The sequence below is a fragment of the Notolepis coatsorum genome (genome assembly GCF_963971535.1).
Source record: "Notolepis coatsorum genome assembly, chromosome: 3".
Taxonomy (NCBI): Eukaryota; Metazoa; Chordata; class Actinopteri; order Aulopiformes; family Paralepididae; genus Notolepis; species Notolepis coatsorum.
In genome coordinates this window covers 42,106,955-42,128,756 of record NC_140167.1, presented here as the reverse complement: position 1 = coordinate 42,128,756, position 21,802 = coordinate 42,106,955, and the positions used below count along the sequence as shown (strand labels likewise).

The window sequence follows — 21,802 nt, the reverse complement described above, 5'->3', positions numbered from 1 at the left end:
GGAGGAACAATTTCTCCTCCAACGTGCCTCCTCCTTTTTAAGGGACCAAATAGTTTTCTATGGCAAAGAAGTGGAATGTTATGCAATGGCCAAGTCAATTACCTGACCTGAATCCAATTGAGCAAGCATTCCACTTGCTGCAGACAAAACTGAAGGACAAATTAACAAGAAGAACAAGCATGAACTGAAGGGAGTTACAGTAGAGGCAGAGCATTAGCAGGGATGAAGCCCAGTGTATTAAAAGTGACCATTTTATTTATGGATCATCCGTTTGTCCAACTGCTATTGGTCCCTTAAAAAGGTGGGGCACATTTAGAAACTGTTGTAATTCCTACACTTCACCTGATTTGGATGTAAATACCCTCAAATCAAAGAGTCCGCATTTACATCATGATTGTTTCATTTAAAATCCATTGGACTCTATCCCCCCCTCTATCCCTCTATCCCCCCCTCTCTCTCTCTATCCCTCCCTCCCTCTATCCCCCCCCTCTCTCTCTATCCCCCCTTTATCTCTCTATCCCTCTCTCTCTATCCCTCTCCCTCTATCCGCCCATCTCTCTATCCCTCTCTCTCCCTCTCTCTCCCTCTCTATCCCCCTCTCTATGAAACCAGCCTGCACAGAAAGCTTTGAACTACAGCAACATGAATCATCATTCAACACAAGATGGAGACTTCCTGTGTTATCATCATTCCTCACATGAAAAAGGCTTAGAACTTTGGAAAACAATCTTAATTCCTCTATGAGGGAGGTAAAGGATTTTCAAGAGTACAATTCAAGGAGAATCATGAAAAAGTTATAATGTTTTTGTGTATTTCTTTTCCAACTTTAAATGCAACCTTGAAGCCTTATTGTTGCCAACTGGTTTCCGTATCGTTCCTACAGTATACCAGGCTAAAATATGGTATCGGAGAAGTTCCCTAATACTAAAGCAACACACAGAAGCATGTTGGATCTCTAACAGAGAAACATGTATTACATCAGACATTTTGAGAAGAACTCGAGAACTACTAGAAATATCTGATCACTAAGTGTGTCTGACTCTAACCTGAATGACTACGTATACCTTATGACGTATATCATGCCAGTTAAGGTATGTATACTGCATCTGTGTATACATGTACGGTTTACTTTACTTAGTCTATATATTCAGATTCTAAGTGTTTTATTGCCCATATTACTGAAACTTATAATATAACTGATACAGACCCGAATCTGCACCTTTGATTACACTGTTTACTTGCTCATATTCTTATATTCAGAGTTAATTATATAGTTTACACTGCTTATTTGTATCTTTACTATAATTGTATTGCCTATATTTATGTATTCTACTATTACGATGCCCATACTTGTACCTCTCCTTCCCCCTCCCCATGCTGCTATGATGCCCGAATTTCCCCAAGGGGATCAATAAAGGAATATATTTTTGTCCAGTGATGATGATGATGATGGTCTAAGTGTATCCTGTTCAGTAAAAGCAATGGATCGGTTTGGTACTTGTTATCGGCCAATAACACTGAAAGGTTTAGGACTCGGAATGCGGTATCGGCAGTGGAATAGTAGTATCGGCAGTGGAATAGTAGTATCGGCAGTGGAATAGTAGTATCGGCAGTGGAATAGTGGTATCGGCAGTGGAATAGTGGTATCGGCAGTGGAATAGTGGTATCGGCAGTGGATTAATAATAATAATAATTCATTGCATTTATAAAGCGCTTCTCAGGAACCCGAAGTCGCTGACATTATGTGGGGAAAACAGAGAAAACAAATAAACAAAAGGAACATAAGGCCACATTAACAAAGATCACAACAGGTTGGAGGGGGGGGGGGTTAAGGTTGGGGAAGGTTGAAGGCTAGGGGGCGAACAGGTGGGTTTTGAGGCAGGATTTGAAGGTGGAGAGTGTGGGGGAGTCTCTGATGGTCTGAGGGAGGGAGTTCCAAAGTTGAGGTACAGTACGTGAGAAGGCCCGATCACCAAAATGTTTGAGCTTTGATGACGGGACAGTGAGGGAGGCAGTGGAGGAGGACCGGAGGGAACGGGTGGGGCGGTAAGGAAGAAGGAGATCAGTCAGGTAGGGGGGGGGGGGGGGGGGGCAGGCTATGGAGGGCTTTGAAGTTGATGCGTTCCTTGATCGGGAGCCAGTGGAGAGAGTGGAGGACAGGAGTGATGTGTTCACGGGACCGGGTGTTGCCAGTGAGGAGGGTGTTGCAATAGCCGAGGCGGGAGGAGATGAAAGCGTGTATGAGGTATTCGGCGGCGGGGGGGGAGAGGCAGTGACGAATTTTAGCAATGTTGCGGAGGTGGAAGTAAGAGGTGTTGACAATGGAGCGGACACGGGGTAAAATGAGAGGGTGGGGTCAAGGATGACACCAAGGTTGCGGACTAGGGGGGAGGGGGTGATGGTAGAATCATTGATGGAGAGTGTGATGGGTCCAGATCTACTGAGGGTGGTTTTGGTGCCGATGATGAAGAGTTCCGTCTTGTCACTGTTTAATTTGAGGAGGTTATGAGTCATCCAGGTTTGGAGTTCGGTGATGCAGGATTCAATGTGACTGAGGGGTGGGTTGTGAGCTGATGTATATTTGGGTGTCGTCAGCGTAGCAGTGGAAGTTGAGGTTGTATTTGCGAATGATGTGACCGAGGGGGAGGATGTAACAGATGAAGAGCAGGGGGCCGAGGACTGAGACTTGGGGGACCCCCTGTGTGACTGAGGAGTGGGAAGAAGTGTGGCCGGAGAGGGGTGGTATCGGCAGTGGGACAGTGGTATCAACAGTGGGACAGTGGTATCAACAGTGGAGTAGTAGTATCGGCAGTGGAATAGTGGTATCGGCAGTGGAATAGTGGTATCGGCAGTGGTGGTTGAGAGAAATCATGACACAGTTTAAGAGGACGTTGTCCACCAGTAGAGGACGCTGTTTTTGCACTGAAAGCGAGAGAGGGGGCAAGACGGCCTCCGGCCTCTCCAGAATGTTCCCTGACCTTTCCCTACGCCGCGTTTAACAGGTGAGCCATTAAGTTGAGCAATGCAGAGGGGAGAGAGAGAGAGGGAAAGAAAGAAAGAGAGACCGACAAAGGGGGGGGGGGAGAGAAAGGGAAAGAGAGACGTCTATAAAATGAATGGCAAGAAATATGATCATGACGCCCACCAGCGAACAAAGGGTCTATCTCACTGTAAGCCTGTTTCACATTCACAGCCGTTTCTACCGCACGCACAGAGCATTCATCAGCCCAATAAACCTGTCACTCACACAGCACTCGGAATACACTCTCCAAGGATCTGAGTGGGATTGGAAGACAATACACAAGGAATACACACACACACAAAAGAAAATACAGTTGTGACTAGGGCTGACCCCTATTAGTCGATTAGTCGACTAATCGGTCGAAAGGAGCCGTAGTCGACTGCCAACCTCTTGGTCGAATACAAAAAAAAAAATTGTAAAAAAAAATATTTTGTATCATTCTTTCAAAAGAAAAGAGGCCTAGAAGCGTGGCTAACGCTAATGGCACGCATACCAGAGGCTAACTGCCTAAGAAAACAGGCACAGAGGCACTGAAAGAGGATTTCACCCATCTAATGAACACACTAGACTAGACAAATATCAAGATGTATCCATCAGTGGACCAATTGCATGCTTTAGCAGAGGACAAGAAGCCTTCAGTCGACTCCTTCAGACATTAAGCACCCCCACAGCCCAAATGGAATGACAAAAAAAAAAGAAAAAAAAATATACTTTATTTTGTTTTGTAGTCGACTAATAGTCGACTAACGGCAAATTTCGTCCAATCATAGTCGACTATCCAAATCCTTAGTCGGGGACAGCCCTAGTTGTGACCATACAGTGCAATGATGTGACGTACAACAATGCAGTGACGCACTGTGTCCAAAACCCAATACTATTACAAAGATGTTTGACCTCTCTAATGGAGAACATTATTAATGATCTATTTAATTATTTAATATAATAATAATAATGTATACTTTTATTAATCCTCCTCTGCATTTGACCCATCCTAACTATTCGGGAGCAGTGGGCAGCCACATGGTCCCGGCGGCACCCGGGGACCAACTCCTGTTGAATTGCCAGTACCTTGTGTCAAGGGCAGTGGCAGGATGTACCCAGCATGCATGTCTTTTGGCGTGGGAGGAAACCAGAGCACCCACAGGGAGGACATGCAGACTCCACACAGAGAGCCCGTCCGCTGGGGTTAGAACCTCCTGCTGCGAGGCAACAGTGCTGCTAACCACTGCTCCGCCTGCATCTCTCACTGCAGATCATTAGCCTTCAATGACACCAAACTAATGTTCTAAGTTCATATCGTGCGGCAAAAAGCAATGGATGAGAGTGGTATTCGGTAACGGACTCGGACTCAGTATCGGCAGCCATGAGGAAGTGGCGTCGGGGCGTCCCTAGCACAAGGCAATACCTCTGTCCACCGTCTGCTTGTTGTCGACGTAGCGGAGGTCACATCACCTGATTCTATTAATACTGTACAGTGTGTGTGTGTGTCTGTGTCTAGGCTTATTCTGCTCCATTTCACCTCTATGGAATGGTTTGATGGCAGTGGCAGGCGTCCCTAGCCCTCAGCACGTTGTGTAATATCTACTGTGAAGACTTAAGGAAGCAATGGAAGGGGGGGGGGGGGGGTTGAGAGCGAGCGAGATAGAGATGGGAGAGGGATAGAGAAGAGATGAAAGCTTAAAATAGAAGAGAGAGATGGAGGGGTCAACTGGTGGAGCAGGAGTTACAGAGAGAGAGAGAGAGAGAGAGAGAGAGAGAGAGAGAGAGAGAGAGAGAATGAAAAATCTGTTTTAGCAATCGGTACCAGAATGATTTTGTTCAATGACCAAATCATGTGATTCTTCTTACAGTACATAAAATACCACCCCACTAGTTCAGTCAGCTACACACACACACACAGAGTACAGTACACACACAGAGAGTACAGTAGACACACACAGAGTACAGTAGACACACAGTACAGTAGAGACACACACAGTACAGTAAAGAGCATTCTCTAGCTGAGCCATTTCATTATTGATAACATACAGTATGTGGTTTTCTGTCCATATTTGTGGGAACAATTCCCCCTGCAGAAAAATAACTAAAAATAAGACTTGTCATGTGCAAGAAATGTGCATGAAACAGTGTGCACACTGTGCATCTCCGCCGTTATATCCAGGAGTAGTTAATACTGCACATCAGCAGATACACAGCTCTGACCCACGTTCAATCTCAACCCGTGGCCCAAGTTAACGACAGATTTGTTGCGTAAATACGCGAGGCTGGGGGTTCAACGCCCTCAGTGAATTATGTCACGGTGCCCTGCCCCCTCCCTCTGCTCTCTGTACTGACCCTAGTTACAGAGACTTCAGCCGGCCTGCTCCACTTTGAAAACCAGCCGTTCCTGGAGGTGTTGCTCAAAACCAAACACCTCCCGCCCACTGGTCTAAATGTCATCATGATACACACACACACAACACACACACTCTGGCCTCTGAAAAAACCCACTCTGAATGAACTTTCACTCTAAAAAAGAAGAAAGGTGCTGCAGTAGGTGTGATTCAAAGGTTGGTGTCAGCCCGGCCTGGACGTGGGCCATGTTCCTCGACGGCTTCCCAGAAGCCCCCCGAGAACGTGGCCACAGAGGGAGCTCGTCTGCCCACTCAAGACCCAGCAGCAGCAGCAGCTTCAAACACCACGCACCCTCTTCTGTCGAGGGAAGAGGCGGAATCTATACGCTTCTCTTTCCACCATTTCCGTGAAGCCATTTTGATGTTTTATAATATGGTTTTCTTTCAGTTTCTAGAAGAGAAATGATTTGCATGCTGATTTGCACGTTTCCTGTAAAGGTCTGTTGTTTACGTGTCGCGTTTGTTTCCAGGCTGAACAGACTGGTTCTTGTGTCTATGGAGTCACACTGGTCAGGTTCTCCATGAGAATATGGTTCTTGTGTCTATGATACACTGGTCAGGTTCTCCATGAGAATATGGTTCTTGTGTCTATGATACACTGGTCAGGTTCTCCATAAGAATATGGTTCTTCTTGTGCCTATGATACACTAGTCAGGTTCTCCATGAGAATATGGTTCTTGTGTCTATGATACACTAGTCGGGTTCTCCATGAGAATATGGTTCTTGTGTCTATGATACACTAGTCGGGTTCTCCATGAGAATATGGTTCTTGTGTCTATGATACACTAGTCAGGTTCTCCATGAGAATATGGTTCTTGTGTCTATGATACACTAGTCAGGTTCTCCATGAGAATATGGTTCTTGTGTCTATGATACACTGGTCAGGTTCTCCATAAGAATATGGTTCTTGTGTCTATGATACACTAGTCAGGTTCTCCATGAGAATATGGTTCTTGTGTCTATGATACACTAGTCGGGTTCTCCATGAGAATATGGTTCTTGTGTCTATGATACACTGGTCAGGTTCTCCATAAGAATATGGTTCTTCTTGTGCCTATGATACACTAGTCAGGTTCTCCATGAGAATATGGTTCTTGTGTCTATGATACACTAGTCAGGTTCTCCATGAGAATATGGTTCTTGTGTCTATGATACACTAGTCAGGTTCTCCATGAGAATATGGTTCTTGTGTCTATGATACACTAGTCAGGTTCTCCATGAGAATATGGTTCTTGTGTCTATGATACACTAGTCAGGTTCTCCATGAGAATATGGTTCTTGTGTCTATGATACACTGGTCACAGTGGTCAGGTTCACCATGAGAATATGGTTACACTGGTCAGGTGTGTCAGTGTCGAGGAGTCATTACAGTGGATATGTTGCAGAGATATTTTTGGCCCAGAGGAAGTTTCCACTGTTTACACCTGACCTCTTAACTCATTCAACGCCAGTCACGAGTATAGTCGGGTTAACTAGCCAACCGTTCAGCACCAATCACAAGTATAGTCCGGTTTTAATCGTTATTTTTTTTATTAGCGATATCCATTCATTTTCATCCATCCAACCTGATGTTATCATTGGGAATGGGTCTGAGCTCGCAAAAGGGCAAATACTGCCGCCTATCGTCTCCCGGATGGTATTGCACATCATTGGATTGGATTGGCTGGGGATGTGCATAAAAAAAAAATCCGGTCCGGGTTTTGCTTCTTGGGCATGCAGTATCGTTGTACAACGTTGACTGGGGGGACTGGGAGCAGCGTGGATTATGTGTTTTGGACTATAACGTTGGATCAATGGACGCGATCGATATTTGGAATGGCAATCAGGAATTGGATTAATCTTTTTGCAGAACATCTGATGTGAGGTAAGGACTCTATGTTACCAGTATTGGGTTAATCAGATGTTTTTTTCATAGTGATCCGCGCTGAGCAAGGATAATGGATTTTTCAGCCCGCTTTTGTATCGTGCATAAGGACACATATACTATCGATAATCTAGCATTTATTTGAAAACGATTCATAAATCAGCCGAGAAATTACAACGTGTTTTGTGTAGTCCACTAAAGGGCTATTATCGCGTATTTCTCTGGAATTACTAGAAATCTCCAAAACTATGCTCGTATTCAAAACGGTATAAAACGGAAATGTACCGATGAAAAAACAATCCGTTTCGTACATGTTGACTGCAAGCAAGTCATTGATAAGCGACGGGTGTATTAGACCCACAGCCATAATTTAAGATATATTTTAAGCACTCGCAAATGTCCCCGTCTTCCCATTGATTAAAGCGGTGGCGTGCTAGCCCTAATTTGGTCACATGGGCGTGGCAGTCAATGAGTTAACCTTGAAGCCTGTGTGGAGGCCTGAGGACCACAGCCACAGCCATCAGGAGTCCAGACTCTCTGACTCTCTCTCGTCCATCGTCTCTTGACGTGGGAACGGGGTACAGAACGGGGGGTACAGAATGGGGGGTACAGAACGGGGTACAGAAGGATGTGCTGTACTTGGTGCATGCTTGGCTCTAGGGCTGCAACTAATGACAATTTTAGTAGTCGACTAATCTGTCGATTATTTTTTCGATTAGTCGACTAATCGAAAAACAATTATATAAAAAAAATAATAATAATTGCACTACCTATCTTTGTGAAAGTGGCTTCTCAGCTCTGGTCCAGCTGAAGACAGAGCAGAGGAACAGATTGGACATTGAGCATGACCTCAGAGTTGCTTTGAGACTCTTGTCAGGACCAAACAACATCCCCAGTTATCCCATTAGTTCCCCCAAACTTACTGTCGGTCTGTTATGTTAAGCTAAGAAGTCTTCAGCTGGACCAGAGCTGAGAAGCCACTTTCACAAAGATAGGTAGTGCAAAAAAGAAAAAAAGAAAAAAAAATAATAATAATTTTTTATTTTTATTTTTTTTAATGACTAATCGACGCAACAATTCCTCGTCGACAATTTTTTATAATCGACGTCATCGATTATGTCGACTAATCGTTGCAGCCCTACTTGGCTCGCTGTGGAGTGAAGGCGGCTCTTACTTGTGCATGTGCTCCAGGCCGACGAACACCATGATGCTGTAGGAGACTCCGCTCTGGACCAGGAAGTGGAGGGCGTACCTGTGGAGGGAGGGACAGGCCTTTAACCCTTTACTCAACAAGGCAGGTTGACTAAGAACACGTTGGTATTCAGTAGACAGTCCGGGACAGTGGGAGGGACAGCCGTTTAGCATTCGGTTTGTTTAGACTTTAACCCTTCATCTAACCGCTTCAAGTTCTTTGTCAATTTTTTTTTTATTTAACCTTTATTTAACCAGGAAGTCCCATTGAGATACAAGATCTCTTTTGCAAGGGAGACCTGGCCAAGATGACAGCAATAACACCGCAAACATCAGACAGCAATAAAATGTGCGGTACATCACACAAGAACATAATAAAAGTGCATGTACACAATACACAATACATCACACGTAAACATAAAAACACAAAACAGAACAGTCTACATAACAGTAAAAGTGTATGACAGTAAAATACAGGGCAATACAGTAACTCTGCAGTTTTGCAGCTGGGACCCGACTAGAGAAAGCAGCGACACTCTTCCTGTAGGAAGTTATGTAATACAGACCTAAACTCGCAGAGGGAGACCAGGGTATCTTTTTTTTTTAAACTTTGACCAGTCAGCTGGTTCTTTTAGCGTTTATCGCTTTTTTCTGGTCAAGCATGACCGACAGAAACAGGTTGAATGGGGGTATAGATCGGGGGAAAGACACTCTGAGAAAATACGGCTAGTCCGGGAGTCGAACTCGCTACCCCAGATCCGTGACGCGCACGGTTGTCCCCGACGCCGAAATAGCGTTCGAGGTACGCGGTGAGCTACTGGAGCTCCCCGAGACCAGGGTATCTAAGTGGATATGGTCCTGTAGCCCATTCCATGCCCAAGGTGCGAAGCTTGAAAAAGCTGTTCTTCCTAGTTCAGTGTTTATTCTTGTTTTTTTTTTTAAAGTAGCCATCTTGTGGACCTGGTATGGTAGCTGCTAGAGGCAAAGCTAATTAGGTTGGAAAGATATAGGGGAAGGTTCCCTATGATGGCCTTATATACAAATGGTCAAATACACTACAATACAGGGGCATTGCCGGTAATGACATTTTTGTGGTTCGAGCTCAGACTCAACAGTGCACAATTAAGAAACAACAATGAATACAAGAATGGTAACAATAAGTAGTAGGATTTTTTTTTTTATAAAAAATATAAAATTAGGTAAGATAAAAATCAGTGTCATGCGTATAGTGTGCATGTTAAGGTGCAGTGTGTTTGTGTGTGTGTTCAATAACCAATGCAATATGTAGTAATAGTAAGAAACAATAAGTAGTAGTAGTAAGATAAAATATTACTTAGTTAATATTGTTTCTTACTACTACTTATTGTTAGATTTACTACATAAATCTTTTTATTTAGTACTTTACTTTTGTCCTACAGCAACGGACTGGGACGGTTGTTGCAGAGAACACAGACGCACCTGGACGTTACCCGGTACAAACACGTATATCACCACGGGTGAGTGGGAGAGGACTTCTCATTCGATTGACCCATCTCGAGCTCCGCCCTCTTTTCCTGATCCTCCAATCACAACTGTTACTTGCAAAGTTTGTCCGAGGGAAGCAACGGTTGTGATTGGAGGATCAAGAAAAGAGGGTGGGGTTTGATTCCCCAAACTGATCCCGAGATTGGGATATTTCTGTCACAAACTGGCGTCTTGATGAGGCCACCACCACTGCTGATGCTGTCGACATGGCCGACTCAGAAGTTCATCTGCTTCTTATATGATGCTCTCACTTCTCCTTCCTCTCTAGATAAGCCCGAGTTATCTCGCCCACTTCTCCCTTTTAACACTAGAACGAGATACTCAAACACCACTCTTTCCCCCCTGCTCTCACTTTCTCTTTTCCCCCCTGCTCTCTCTCTTTCTTTTTCTCCCTCTCTTTTTCATTATGAAACTTGTAGCCAGTCATGCGATCAGCCTTGTCTAATATCAGGCCTTAGTAACCATCATGTGTCTTTATTCAGCACATGGGACCTGGCGTGACCACAACCACCATTACACACATCACGCTTCCTGACCCTAAAGCCTCTACTATCTTCATACCACATCCTGATAGCCGTGCAAGGTCAGTGTGAGAGAGAGAGAGAGAAATATATAGCGTGTTGTGATCAAGCACGGACTCCCAGACAGACTGCGCCCTGAGACACACACACACACACACACTCACAATCACCAAAACACACACACATTAGCAGAATGAAGCAGAATGAAGCAGTAGTATCCAGAGATGGTGGTGTTTGAAGGTGTTTGTGCTCCAACATCAAGGCCTCCAGGAGGGAGACGTCGCTTCATGTTAGCAGCAGCTCAGAGGAGGAGACTAGCCTACAGTACAGTAGCAGCAGCTCAGAGGAGGAGACTAGCCTACAGTACAGTAGCAGCAGCTCAGAGGAGACTAGCCTACAGTACAGTAGCAGCAGCTCAGAGGAGGAGACTAGCCTACAGTACAGTAGCAGCAGCTCAGAGGAGGAGACTAGCCTACAGTACAGTAGCAGCAGCTCAGAGGAGGAGACTAGCCTACAGTACAGTAGCAGCAGCTCAGAGGAGACTAGCCTACAGTACAGTAGCAGCAGCTCAGAGGAGGAGACTAGCCTACAGTACAGTAGTAGCAGCTCAGAGGAGACTAGCCTACAGTAGTAGCAGCTCAGAGGAGACTAGCCTACAGTAGTAGCAGCTCAGAGGAGACTAGCCTACAGTAGTAGCAGCTCAGAGGAGACTAGCCTACAGTAGTAGCAGCTCAGAGGAGACTAGCCTACAGTAGTAGCAGCTCAGAGGAGGAGACTAGCCTACAGTAGTAGCAGCTCAGAGGAGACTAGCCTACAGTAGTAGCAGCTCAGAGGAGACTAGCCTACAGTAGTAGCAGCTCAGAGGAGGAGACTAGCCTACAGTAGTAGCAGCTCAGAGGAGACTAGCCTACAGTAGTAGCAGCTCAGAGGAGGAGACTAGCCTACAGTAGTAGCAGCTCAGAGGAGACTAGCCTACAGTAGTAGCAGCTCAGAGGAGGAGACTAGCCTACAGTAGTAGCAGCTCAGAGGAGGAGACTAGCCTACAGTAGTAGCAGCTCAGAGGAGACTAGCCTACAGTAGTAGCAGCTCAGAGGAGACTAGCCTAGTAGCAGCTCAGAGGAGACTAGCCTACAGTAGTAGCAGCTCAGAGGAGGAGACTAGCCTACAGTACAGTAGCAGCTCAGAGGAGACTAGCCTACAGTAGTAGCAGCTCAGAGGAGACTAGCCTACAGTAGTAGCAGCTCAGAGGAGGAGACTAGCCTACAGTAGTAGCAGCTCAGAGGAGGAGACTAGCCTAGTAGCAGCTCAGAGGAGACTAGCCTACAGTAGTAGTAGCTCAGAGGAGGAGACTAGCCTAGTAGCAGCTCAGAGGAGACTAGCCTACAGTAGCAGCTCAGAGGAGACTAGCCTAGTAGCAGCTCAGAGGAGGAGACTAGCCTAGTAGCAGCTCAGAGGAGACTAGCCTACAGTAGCAGCTCAGAGGAGACTAGCCTAGTAGCAGCTCAGAGGAGACTAGCCTACAGTAGTAGTAGCTCAGAGGAGGAGACTAGCCTAGTAGCAGCTCAGAGGAGACTAGCCTAGTAGCAGCTCAGAGGAGACTAGCCTAGTAGCAGCTCAGAGGAGACTAGCCTAGTAGCAGCTCAGAGGAGACTAGCCTAGTAGCAGCTCAGAGGACTAGCACCAGAGGAGAGGAGAGGGCAGAAGGAGCGGACTCCAGTTATCCATACAGCAGCTAAAGAGTTAATAATGCAGTCCTGTCTGGAGAAGGAGGAGGGGGCAGGCAGACAGACAGGCAGACAGACATGCAGACAGACAAACATAATCCGACAGTCAAGACACGCATAGACAGAGAAAGGGGGAGTACTTGTCATATTGACAGATTACTGGCCACATCAAACATCAAGCTACAGCTTGAAATCTGCTTGTATGCGTGTAGAAATGACTCCAGTCCCCCGAATAAACAAACTACTTCAACCCAGCATCTCGAATATTCAGCCACATACTGAAATAACCCAGAGTACCCTGATTCATGCTTTTGTCTCATCACGTCTGGACTACTGTAATGCACTTTTTTCAGGCCTACCTAATTAAAGCATCAAAAATCTTCAACTCGACTAGAACTCGAAAATTTGATCACATCACACCAGTTTTGTCCGCCTACACTGGCTTCCTATTCAAGCCCGATCTGACTTTAAAGTGCTACTCCTCACCTACAAAATTTTAAATGGGCTTGCACCGCTATATCTATCCGATCTCATCTCCCGATACTCGCACGCTCGTGCTCTGCGCTCACAAAATGCGGGGCTTCCATCGATTCCTAGGGTTAAAAAGAAATCCGCCGGCCACAGAGCCTTTGTCTACCGTGCTCCCTACTTGTGGAACAAATTACCTGCCGTCGTCAGGGGCGCCTGCTCTGTCGAAGCTTTTAAATCCCTGCTTAAGACCCATCTTTTCTCCCTCTCCTTCAACCTACCCTGATCTCACCTGGTCGGGGACTGACCTTTAGATTAATCTGTCTATAGGGCGGCTACGTGGCGTTGTGGGCAAGGCGCTCGCCACGAAATCTGGAGACGCTGGGCTCGCCTGTTCGAGCCCAGCGCTCCACATTTGCTTTCAGTTTAGCTGGTCGTCCACAGTAATACACATTGGCCGTATTACGGGGAGGGAAACTGAAGGGTGGGTATCGGGCGTTGTGGACAGCGACTCCTACAGGTCGGTTGGTGCGCCTGCGCAGTAGAATCAGGAAGTGTCGGGGGCAGCGTGAGCCTCCCACGCGTTACTCCTCGACACAGAGATCGAGCTGCGCAGGTGAAAAGATGCGACTGCTGTTACCTCAAGTACCGGAGGGGACTTGTGCTATGTATGACTTAGTCCACATTGCAGCCGGCTTGTGGGAGGCAAGAAACAGCATTCGTGACAGGGGAGGGTTGAATTGGATGATACGAAATTGGGATGGGAGAAAATATAGAAAATGGGAGAAAAAGTGGATACAAAAAAAAGATGAATCTGTCTATTTTCTCCCATCTCTGCTTTTCCGCAGCACCACAAACATGGGAACTCCTGCCCCCCCCCCCCCCCCCCCCCCATCTCTCTGAGTGCCTGTCTCGTAGTGCTGACCAAGGTGATGGATGTCTCGGGGTCTTGGCCAAGATTGCAGAGACTGCTCTACATGCACCACCGAGGCCACGGATCAGCTCCTTACCGTCTTCTGTCCGTGGTCTGTCAACATGGTCTGTGGTCGGTCAACGTGGTTTCATTGCTGGGTTAAGTACTTCTATTCTATTCCATAATATGCTTACTTCATATATATACTCTATTCACATATATGCTTACCACTTGTATCTATTGCTATGTCCGCCCACTACAATCACGCGAGCTGTCTAACGCCTGTCCCGTCTGCGTGAACACTTAAGGTAACGCACTTGTGCTTCCGCATTGCTCTGATTGGCCAGCGCTCTCCCTTCGTGAATCGCAGCAGCTCTACGCACTGAGCGTAGACGAGTCACTCGTTGCAGGCTCTCCAGAAAAACACAAAGCCGCAATCTTTAATGTGTCGCATAGGTAATATTAATAGGTTGCCGCGGCATTATGCATTCGTAATCCCCCCTACATAATAACCACGCAGGTTAATCAGCAAAGGTTAATAATAATAACCATGCAGGTTAATTAGCAACGCTCGCACAATACCTAGCTTAATAATAAGTAGGCAATTGGCACAAGTGTAAATTATACATTAGTCACTCAGTTTTAACATCAACGGTTAGCTCAACTTGTTCGTCAGCTTGCTGTGGAGCCTATGGTCAGTTGGTGACAAGTTCGAATCACTAAATTTTTTATTTTTATTTTTTTTGTACATTTAATTAATTTATCATCTCTCTATTAGGGATGGGTACCTTTCACATTTGAACAGATACCGGTACCTGTGAATCGATACCGGTACCCAACGGTACCTTTTTTCGGTACTTTAGTCTCAAGAAATTTAATTTACCTACCTCAGTCGTAAAAGAAAAAAATCCAAACTTCAAATAACTACAATTTCGACAGTTTTCGGCTTGTCATTGCTCCGATTGCTTTGTTGTTGAATCAAGTCAAATCCTAGGTAAGCATATATTGTGCGTGTGAACGTTGACATGAAAAAAAAATTATTTCTTTGGTTTCTCACTTGATTCGATACTCTGTAGTACCGACGTGTTTCGGTTCGGTGCCTCAAAAGTACCGAATTCGGTACCCATCCCTACTCTCTATATAAACGTAACTAGCTATTCATATCAATCGAAATAACGTTCATCTCCGCGAGCCTTCAGAGCTGCTCTTATTTGTAAATAGAAGGAAAAGGAGTTTTTCATTGTTCAAGAGTGGATATGTTGCAGAAAAAGAATTGAAGTGATTCGAACTTGTCACCAACTGACCATAGGCTCCACAGCAAGCTGACAAACGAGTTGAGCTAACCGTCGATGTTAATGTAGTGGGGAGTGTAAACAGTGATTCAACCCCCCTCAATGTACAGTGATTCAAACCCATAACGTTATGGATAAAACGCGAAATAGCATATAGCGTTATGAATAAAACGCGAAATAACAGCATATAACGTTATGTTATATAACTGTAACTGAGGGGTACAATTCCCTGACTGTATTGAGAGTATGGTATTATTAAACCACTACTTAGTTATGTACTTTAATTACTGGCCATACAGTACACGGTATATCTGGTGAACACCCACACAAGAATACGGCTTAACAAAGAAAGTTATATTTAGAAGTATTTATTATCAGAGCAGCAACAATAGGTTACAATATTGAGAATTATGAATTGCGCTTATATGGCGAAGAACACTTAAGTAGGTCAAGAGCGTAAGTCCATGAGCATATTAAGATGGGTATAACTGACACCACCTGTAGCATAAGAATTACATAAGGCACACTCGTAGTCAGCTGGAGATACTAAGGGGTTCCCTCCGGTTGTAAGCCAGCAGGGGAGAGGAATGTTCGGGAGCAAAAGTCTGGATCAACGAAGAATAAAGAAGCTCCAGCTACGGGAGGCGGTACATTACTCCCTTGATCGGCAGACAAAAGCAGCAGCTATAATCCAGTATGCGCGACAGCATGGATGAAAGCCAGCCAGCCTCTTCCTAGTGACGGGCTCGAGTGATGCTCCTCACGGGTAGATCCCACACAGCAGTGGGGTAGACGGTTCTCTGCTCCAGCAGCCACAGTACCAAAAGCAATATAATCCAGCCGGAAAAGGCTCTGCATTCGCCGGTGTAGATTCTCCTGTGCACGGTACTTCACATTTAACTAGGTCGAACTTGACGTTATTTCACTAAGCTCTGACACTTTTACTATCCTATTCGCACGCGGTTCTAAGTGCTCTATTTAGACGCAAGGTTGCTCACTTCACTTGGTCGTTGACTCGTGGTGAAGGGTTACTAGGTTTAGGTAAGACTACTGCTGTATCCACCTGCGACATATTTATACGCAAGGTGAATAATCTAGTGCCAACCTCAGTTCTGTCTCGTATTACTGCGCAAACCTGGACATGTTGAGACATGTCTTGGTGGTGGCTTTGAACTCGCCATTGGGGGTATGGTCGTTGGCGCCTAGGGGTCGCTGTCCAATAGGAGAACGAATATTATGGTCTGGCTTGTACCTAGGTAAAGGAATATTCCGTGTATATATACAAAGAATATACAAGGGATATCAGACGATATACAAATATTATACATGGGATCTCAAGCAATAAATATATATATATTTGGTTTAATCTGACCCTTTGTAACAATAACGTTTATGAGTGAATCTGGTAGTTGTTTTGATAAATATGTACATTCCGCCGATTAACATTACATTTCCACGAGTAGGTCGCTTAACATTACAAGGCTCGCTTGCGTTACGGGCGCGCGGGCGAAAACGAGCGTAGCGTCACGTGGGGTCAGTGGGCCAATCAGAGCAATGCGGAAGCACAAGTGCGTTACCTTAAGTGTTCACGCGTCCCGTCTCCCTGTGAGTTGCTGTCCCGGAGTGTTGACCGGAGTGTCGGACGTCCCGTGATGAAGGCCGGGAGTAGGGCTGCAACTAATGACTAATTTGGTAGTCGACTAATCTGCCGATTATTTTTTCGATTAGTCGACTAATCGAAAACCAATGTAAACAACAACAACAACAACAACAAAAGGATTTTTTTTTTTTTTTTTTTTTTTTAATTACCTATCTTTGTGAAAGTGGCTTCTCAGCTCTGGTCCAGCTGAAGACAGAGCAGAGGAACAGATTGGACATTGAGCATGACCTCAGAGTTGCTTGTCTACCATCACCCCAGACTTTGAGACTCTTGTCAGGACCAAACAACAACATCATAACATGATGATCCCATAGCAAATTAAAATAATGACTCATGAAACATTTGAATTTGGATCTTTAAGCCACTTTAAATGAAAATGTATTTGAAGAACAATACAGCAATCACTCATAACAAGATAAATAAATTAAATAATACAAATTAAAGTGGAAGTGTACTTTAAATAACTTTTGTTTGCTGTGTGTGAGAGGAGTCCGTGTGTGTGTGTATGTGTGTGTGTCTTACTCTGATCGCTGTGTGAGTGAGAGGAGTGTGTGTACTGTGTAATTTGTGTGTGTCTTACTCTGATCGCTGTGTGAGTGAGAGGTGTGTACTGTGTAATTTGTGTATGTGTGTGTGTCTTACTCTGATCGCTGTGTGTGAGTGAGAGGAGTGTGAATGTGTGTGTGTCTTACTCTGATCGCTGTGTGTGAGAGAGAGGAGTGTGAATGTGTGTGTGTCTTACTCTGATCGCTGTGTGTGAGTGAGAGGAGTGTGTATGTGTGTGTCTTACTCTGATCGCTGTGTGTGAGTGAGAGGAGTGTGTATGTGTGTGTCTTACTCTGATCGCTGTGTGTGAGTGAGAGGAGTGCGTGTGTAATGTATTGTGTGTCTAGTCTGATCATCATCTCCTGCAGGGGAACAATGTTTTCAATGTCCAAAATTTGCTATGGGATCATCATGTTATGATGTTGTCTGGAACCCTGAGAAGCCACTCTCACAAAGATAGGTAGTGCACAAAAAAAAAATAAAAAAAAAATAAAATTAAATAATTTTTTTTTTTTTTTTTAATGACTAATCGACGCAACAATTTCTCGTCGCCGATTTTTTATAATCGACGTCGTCGATTATGTCGACTAATCGTTGCAGCCCTAGCCGGGAGGATGCAACCCTCTCTGCATGCCCTCCTGTCTCCCTGTCTCCGGCGGTCTCAAAGTGGTGACCGGAGTGCTGGACGTCCCGCGATGATGTCGGGGAGGTTGCGACCCTCTCTGCGGCCTGCGCCGCCCCCTATCTCCCTGTCTCCGGCTGTCTCAGAGCGATGACCGGAGTGTTGAACGTCCCGTGATTAAGACGGGGAGGACGCGACCCTCTTTGCGCCGCCCCTGTGCCTCAAATAGATTCGCTATCAGCTCTATCTTTAATCTTTCAAAATGTTCAGTTGCTATCGCTATCAGCTCGTATCTTTAATTTTTCAAAATGTTCAGTTGCTATTGCATGCACTCATCCGTGTTTCACTACACACATGAGTGCATGCTTACCAACTGTTAGTCTGCAACACTACTATCACCGACATCTAAGAAGGGAGATCCCCCCCCCTTGAATGGCCCTTCTAAGGAGTTTTTCCTTACCTTCGCGTGGGGTATGTCTGGGAGTGTTCGCATTCATTCATTTATTTGCATTTATTTAAAATTTGTTGGACCTTATGGTGTTCTTGACTTATTGTTATGTTTCTTCTTGACTTGTTTAAAGAAGACGTGTCCGGCCCATGGGTACATTAACGTGTGCTGTCAGGCCTTACAAATAAATTTGATTTGATTTGATTTACATGACATGTTCATGACACCAAACATCTGCGAGGGACACTACTGACCCAACTGCTACATTCGGTCCGTTTAATAAACTTGTCTTGTGCCTCTTAGTAATAGTTCTCCCCCCCGAACATAATTACACAGTACTTTATGACACAGTTATCTCAGCTTCAGCAGATAAGAGCCAATCTCGCTCCTCCTGTAATTGCTGAATAATTTAGACAGCACAGACCACACTGTCTAAAAGACTAACTAGATAGCGTTCCTCCACAAGTGCAATGAATATCACATACGCCAGTTGTGAAATGCGGCCTGCTCCTGAATTACATGGGCCTATATTATATATTGTCATAATTACGGTAGCAATTAAAAGCTGCTCGCAACCATTGGTGGGAATAAAGCTGCCATATTGATGCAGATCCTTCAGTCCAATTAAACAAAGTGAAACGTTCATGCATTGCTGAAGAGGAAAGGGACACAGTAGAACCTCATTTAACTGAACCACAGATTTTTTTTTTTTATCCACTTTTTCTCCCATTTTCTATATTTTCTCCCATCCCAATTTCGTATCATCCAATTCAACCCTCCCCTGTCACGAACGCTGTTTCTTGCCTCCCACAAGCCGGCTGCAATGTGGACTAAGTCATACATAGCACAAGTCCCCTCCGGTACTTGAGGTAACAGCAGTCGCATCTTTTCACCTGCGCAGCTCGATCTCTCAGTGGCGAGGAGTAACGCGTGGGAGGCTCACGCTGCCCCCGACACTTCCTGATTCTACTGCGCAGGCGCACCAACCGACCTGTAGGAGTCGCTGTCCACAACGCCCGTTCCCCACCCATCAGTTTCCCACCCTCTAATACTGCCAATTGTATTAGTACGGACGACCAGCCAAACTGAAAACAATGTGGAGAGCTGGATTCGAACATGCGAACCCAGCGTCTCCACATTGGTGGCGAGTGCCTTGCCCACTACACCACCTAGCCGCCTAACTGAACCACAGATTTACGAACTCAATGAGCTGGTCAGATATTATGTTTGTTGGTTTTTTCCCCCTAAAGCACACTACTTCCCCTGTCTGTTGTACATATCTAAACACATTATATCATATATAAACAACATATTCTATCTAGTGGTGGGACTCGATAAAAAAAGTTGTATCGAATTAATTCGAGACTTTATAGTTAATTAATCTAAATTAATCACATTATCAATATTTGATGCGAAAAGCTAAACATTTCAATTCAAATGAATTTTGGTATATGAGTGAATCAATGAATATACATTATACATACGTTTAAGCAGCAAAATCCTGTATTAGCTACTACACAGACCAACAGTTCAATGCAATTTTTAACAAAGTGCAGCAATTTTATGAATATATATATAGCGCAAGCCGCAAAGGACCTTTTGTAAACTCAAGCACTTTCGAGGTAAAAGTAAAACGCAGTACTTTCAAGTACATTCCAGAACAGTTGACCATTGGAAAAAATAACTCTTGATTGATCTCAATTTCTCAATTTTTTTATGAACAAACCAGACTAAGAAAAAAAGTTATTTGCGATTTATTATACTTTATACTTATAGCACATGCATGAGTCTGGTCTCCTCTGAAAGGTAACATTCTTACACAATAAAGAAAAACCATCATGCGACTAAATGCATAAATTATTTTAACTTTTAAGTTTTAAGGCGAGACACCCCAGGTGAATAGTCAAATATACTTTTTTTGTTGATTTTGAGATTGTTATATTTTGCTTCCTCAACATGTCTTCTATGAAACTAGTGACAATAAAACATCAATAACACACATTTAGTCGTTTATTTTACTTCATTTTTCCTTATTGCATCCATAAATGTGCACATATTTAATGGGGAAGTGCCTCATTTGCATATATAAACATAAATGTCAGAAAACTTGCAATATATTTTTTCTTAGTTTATATGTACATAACAAATTGGGAAAGTTTCATAGTGATATCTATTCAAATATGTTTTGCCTATTAGGGGGTACTACACTGTTTGTAGCCTGTGTGTAGTTCTGTTCAGTTCAATAACATCATTATTATTATTATTATTATTATTATTATTATTATTATTATTATTATTATTATTATTATTATTCAGTTATCAGGCATGTGTTTAGGTTGTCTATTACTAATGGTTTGATTAGGTATTGTGTTTGTAAATATCTGTTTAAAAAAAAAAGTATGGCATTTTACAATACAGAACTTTGAAGGCGTTTTCCCAAAAATGAGTTTTAAGAGTTTTTCCTCATACTCTGAGCCAGAAATCTCCACTTCAGTAGCACTCACATACACCAAACCTTCCAGTTCTATTCATATCTATGTTCTGAAGGTATTTACAGAAGGGTTTGTTGATATCGCATTCATACCCTGATTTATATCACATTTTATTCCTAAAAACATGGCGAAATATGGAATTTTACCATAAAAATTGACTGAATGGAGTATTTTCTGATTTATGGAGCGATAAAAAGAGATATCCAAAATCCCCTCTGTAATAACCTTTGGCTCTAATATGTCAACAAAATGAAAATATAATTTTGAAAATGGCTTTATCCAATGTTCAGATTTCTGTCCTGGAATTATATGCAAATTAGTGCATATTTAAGTAGATCATGCCTCATTTGCATATTTAAACATACAATTTCAGAAAACTTGTAATACAAAAAAGTCTTGTCTTAATATAAGTAATCAACTGGGGAAGTTTCATTGTGATATCTATTAGTTAATTTTTTTACCCTATTCACCTGCAGTGTCTCCCCTTAATTCTTTCCGTAGTTAATTAATCTAAATGAATGCGATAAAGTCCCAGCCCATATCATCACAGTATTCTGCCAAATACTACACTTGGAAACAACTTCACTATGTACTTAAAATACATTTCAGAAGAGGTCTAATGTGTCGCATGTTTCAATAATCCCGACCATTTCAGTCGAACAAAAGGGGCTCCGTGCCTGAGGGGGTCTGGGTGAAGGAAGTTGGTCCCATTTACATTTGTCATTTAGCCAACGCTTTTATCCAAAGCGACTTACAAATTCTGTACGACAAGTCAGCAGGAAGGGTCCAAACCTTTCAGCTGAGTAACAATGTGCTGCAGTGTTGAGTGCCTAGTAGTAGAGACATATTAGTATTAGGAAGAGTGCATGATAGTAGAGAACAGTAAGAAGGTTAGTTTTTATTTTTCAGATATTGATTGAAGAAGTGTGTCTTTAGTCGACGGCGAAAGATTGGTCGGGTTTCGGCTGTCCTAACTGTGGAGGGAAGTTCGTTCCACCATTGTGGAGCGAGGACCGAGAATAGGCGGCTTCTCTTTGATGACCCTCAGTGGCCTCGTGGGTAGAGTGTCCGCCCCGAGTTCGGGAGGCTGGGAGTTCAAGCCCCGGCCGAGTCATACCAAAG

At 44.0% G+C, this 21,802-nt stretch overlaps 1 protein-coding gene across 1 annotated transcript in view; it reads right to left on the bottom strand.

Moving 5' to 3' along the window:
- Positions 1-21,802, bottom strand: part of mboat2a (membrane bound O-acyltransferase domain containing 2a) — a 161,822-nt gene that overhangs the window by 54,313 nt on the left and 85,707 nt on the right. The window contains exon 3 of the mRNA XM_084311625.1: positions 8,454-8,531. Within this exon, the coding sequence (XP_084167751.1) occupies positions 8,454-8,531 (78 nt within the window). The remainder of the gene's footprint in view (positions 1-8,453; positions 8,532-21,802) is intronic.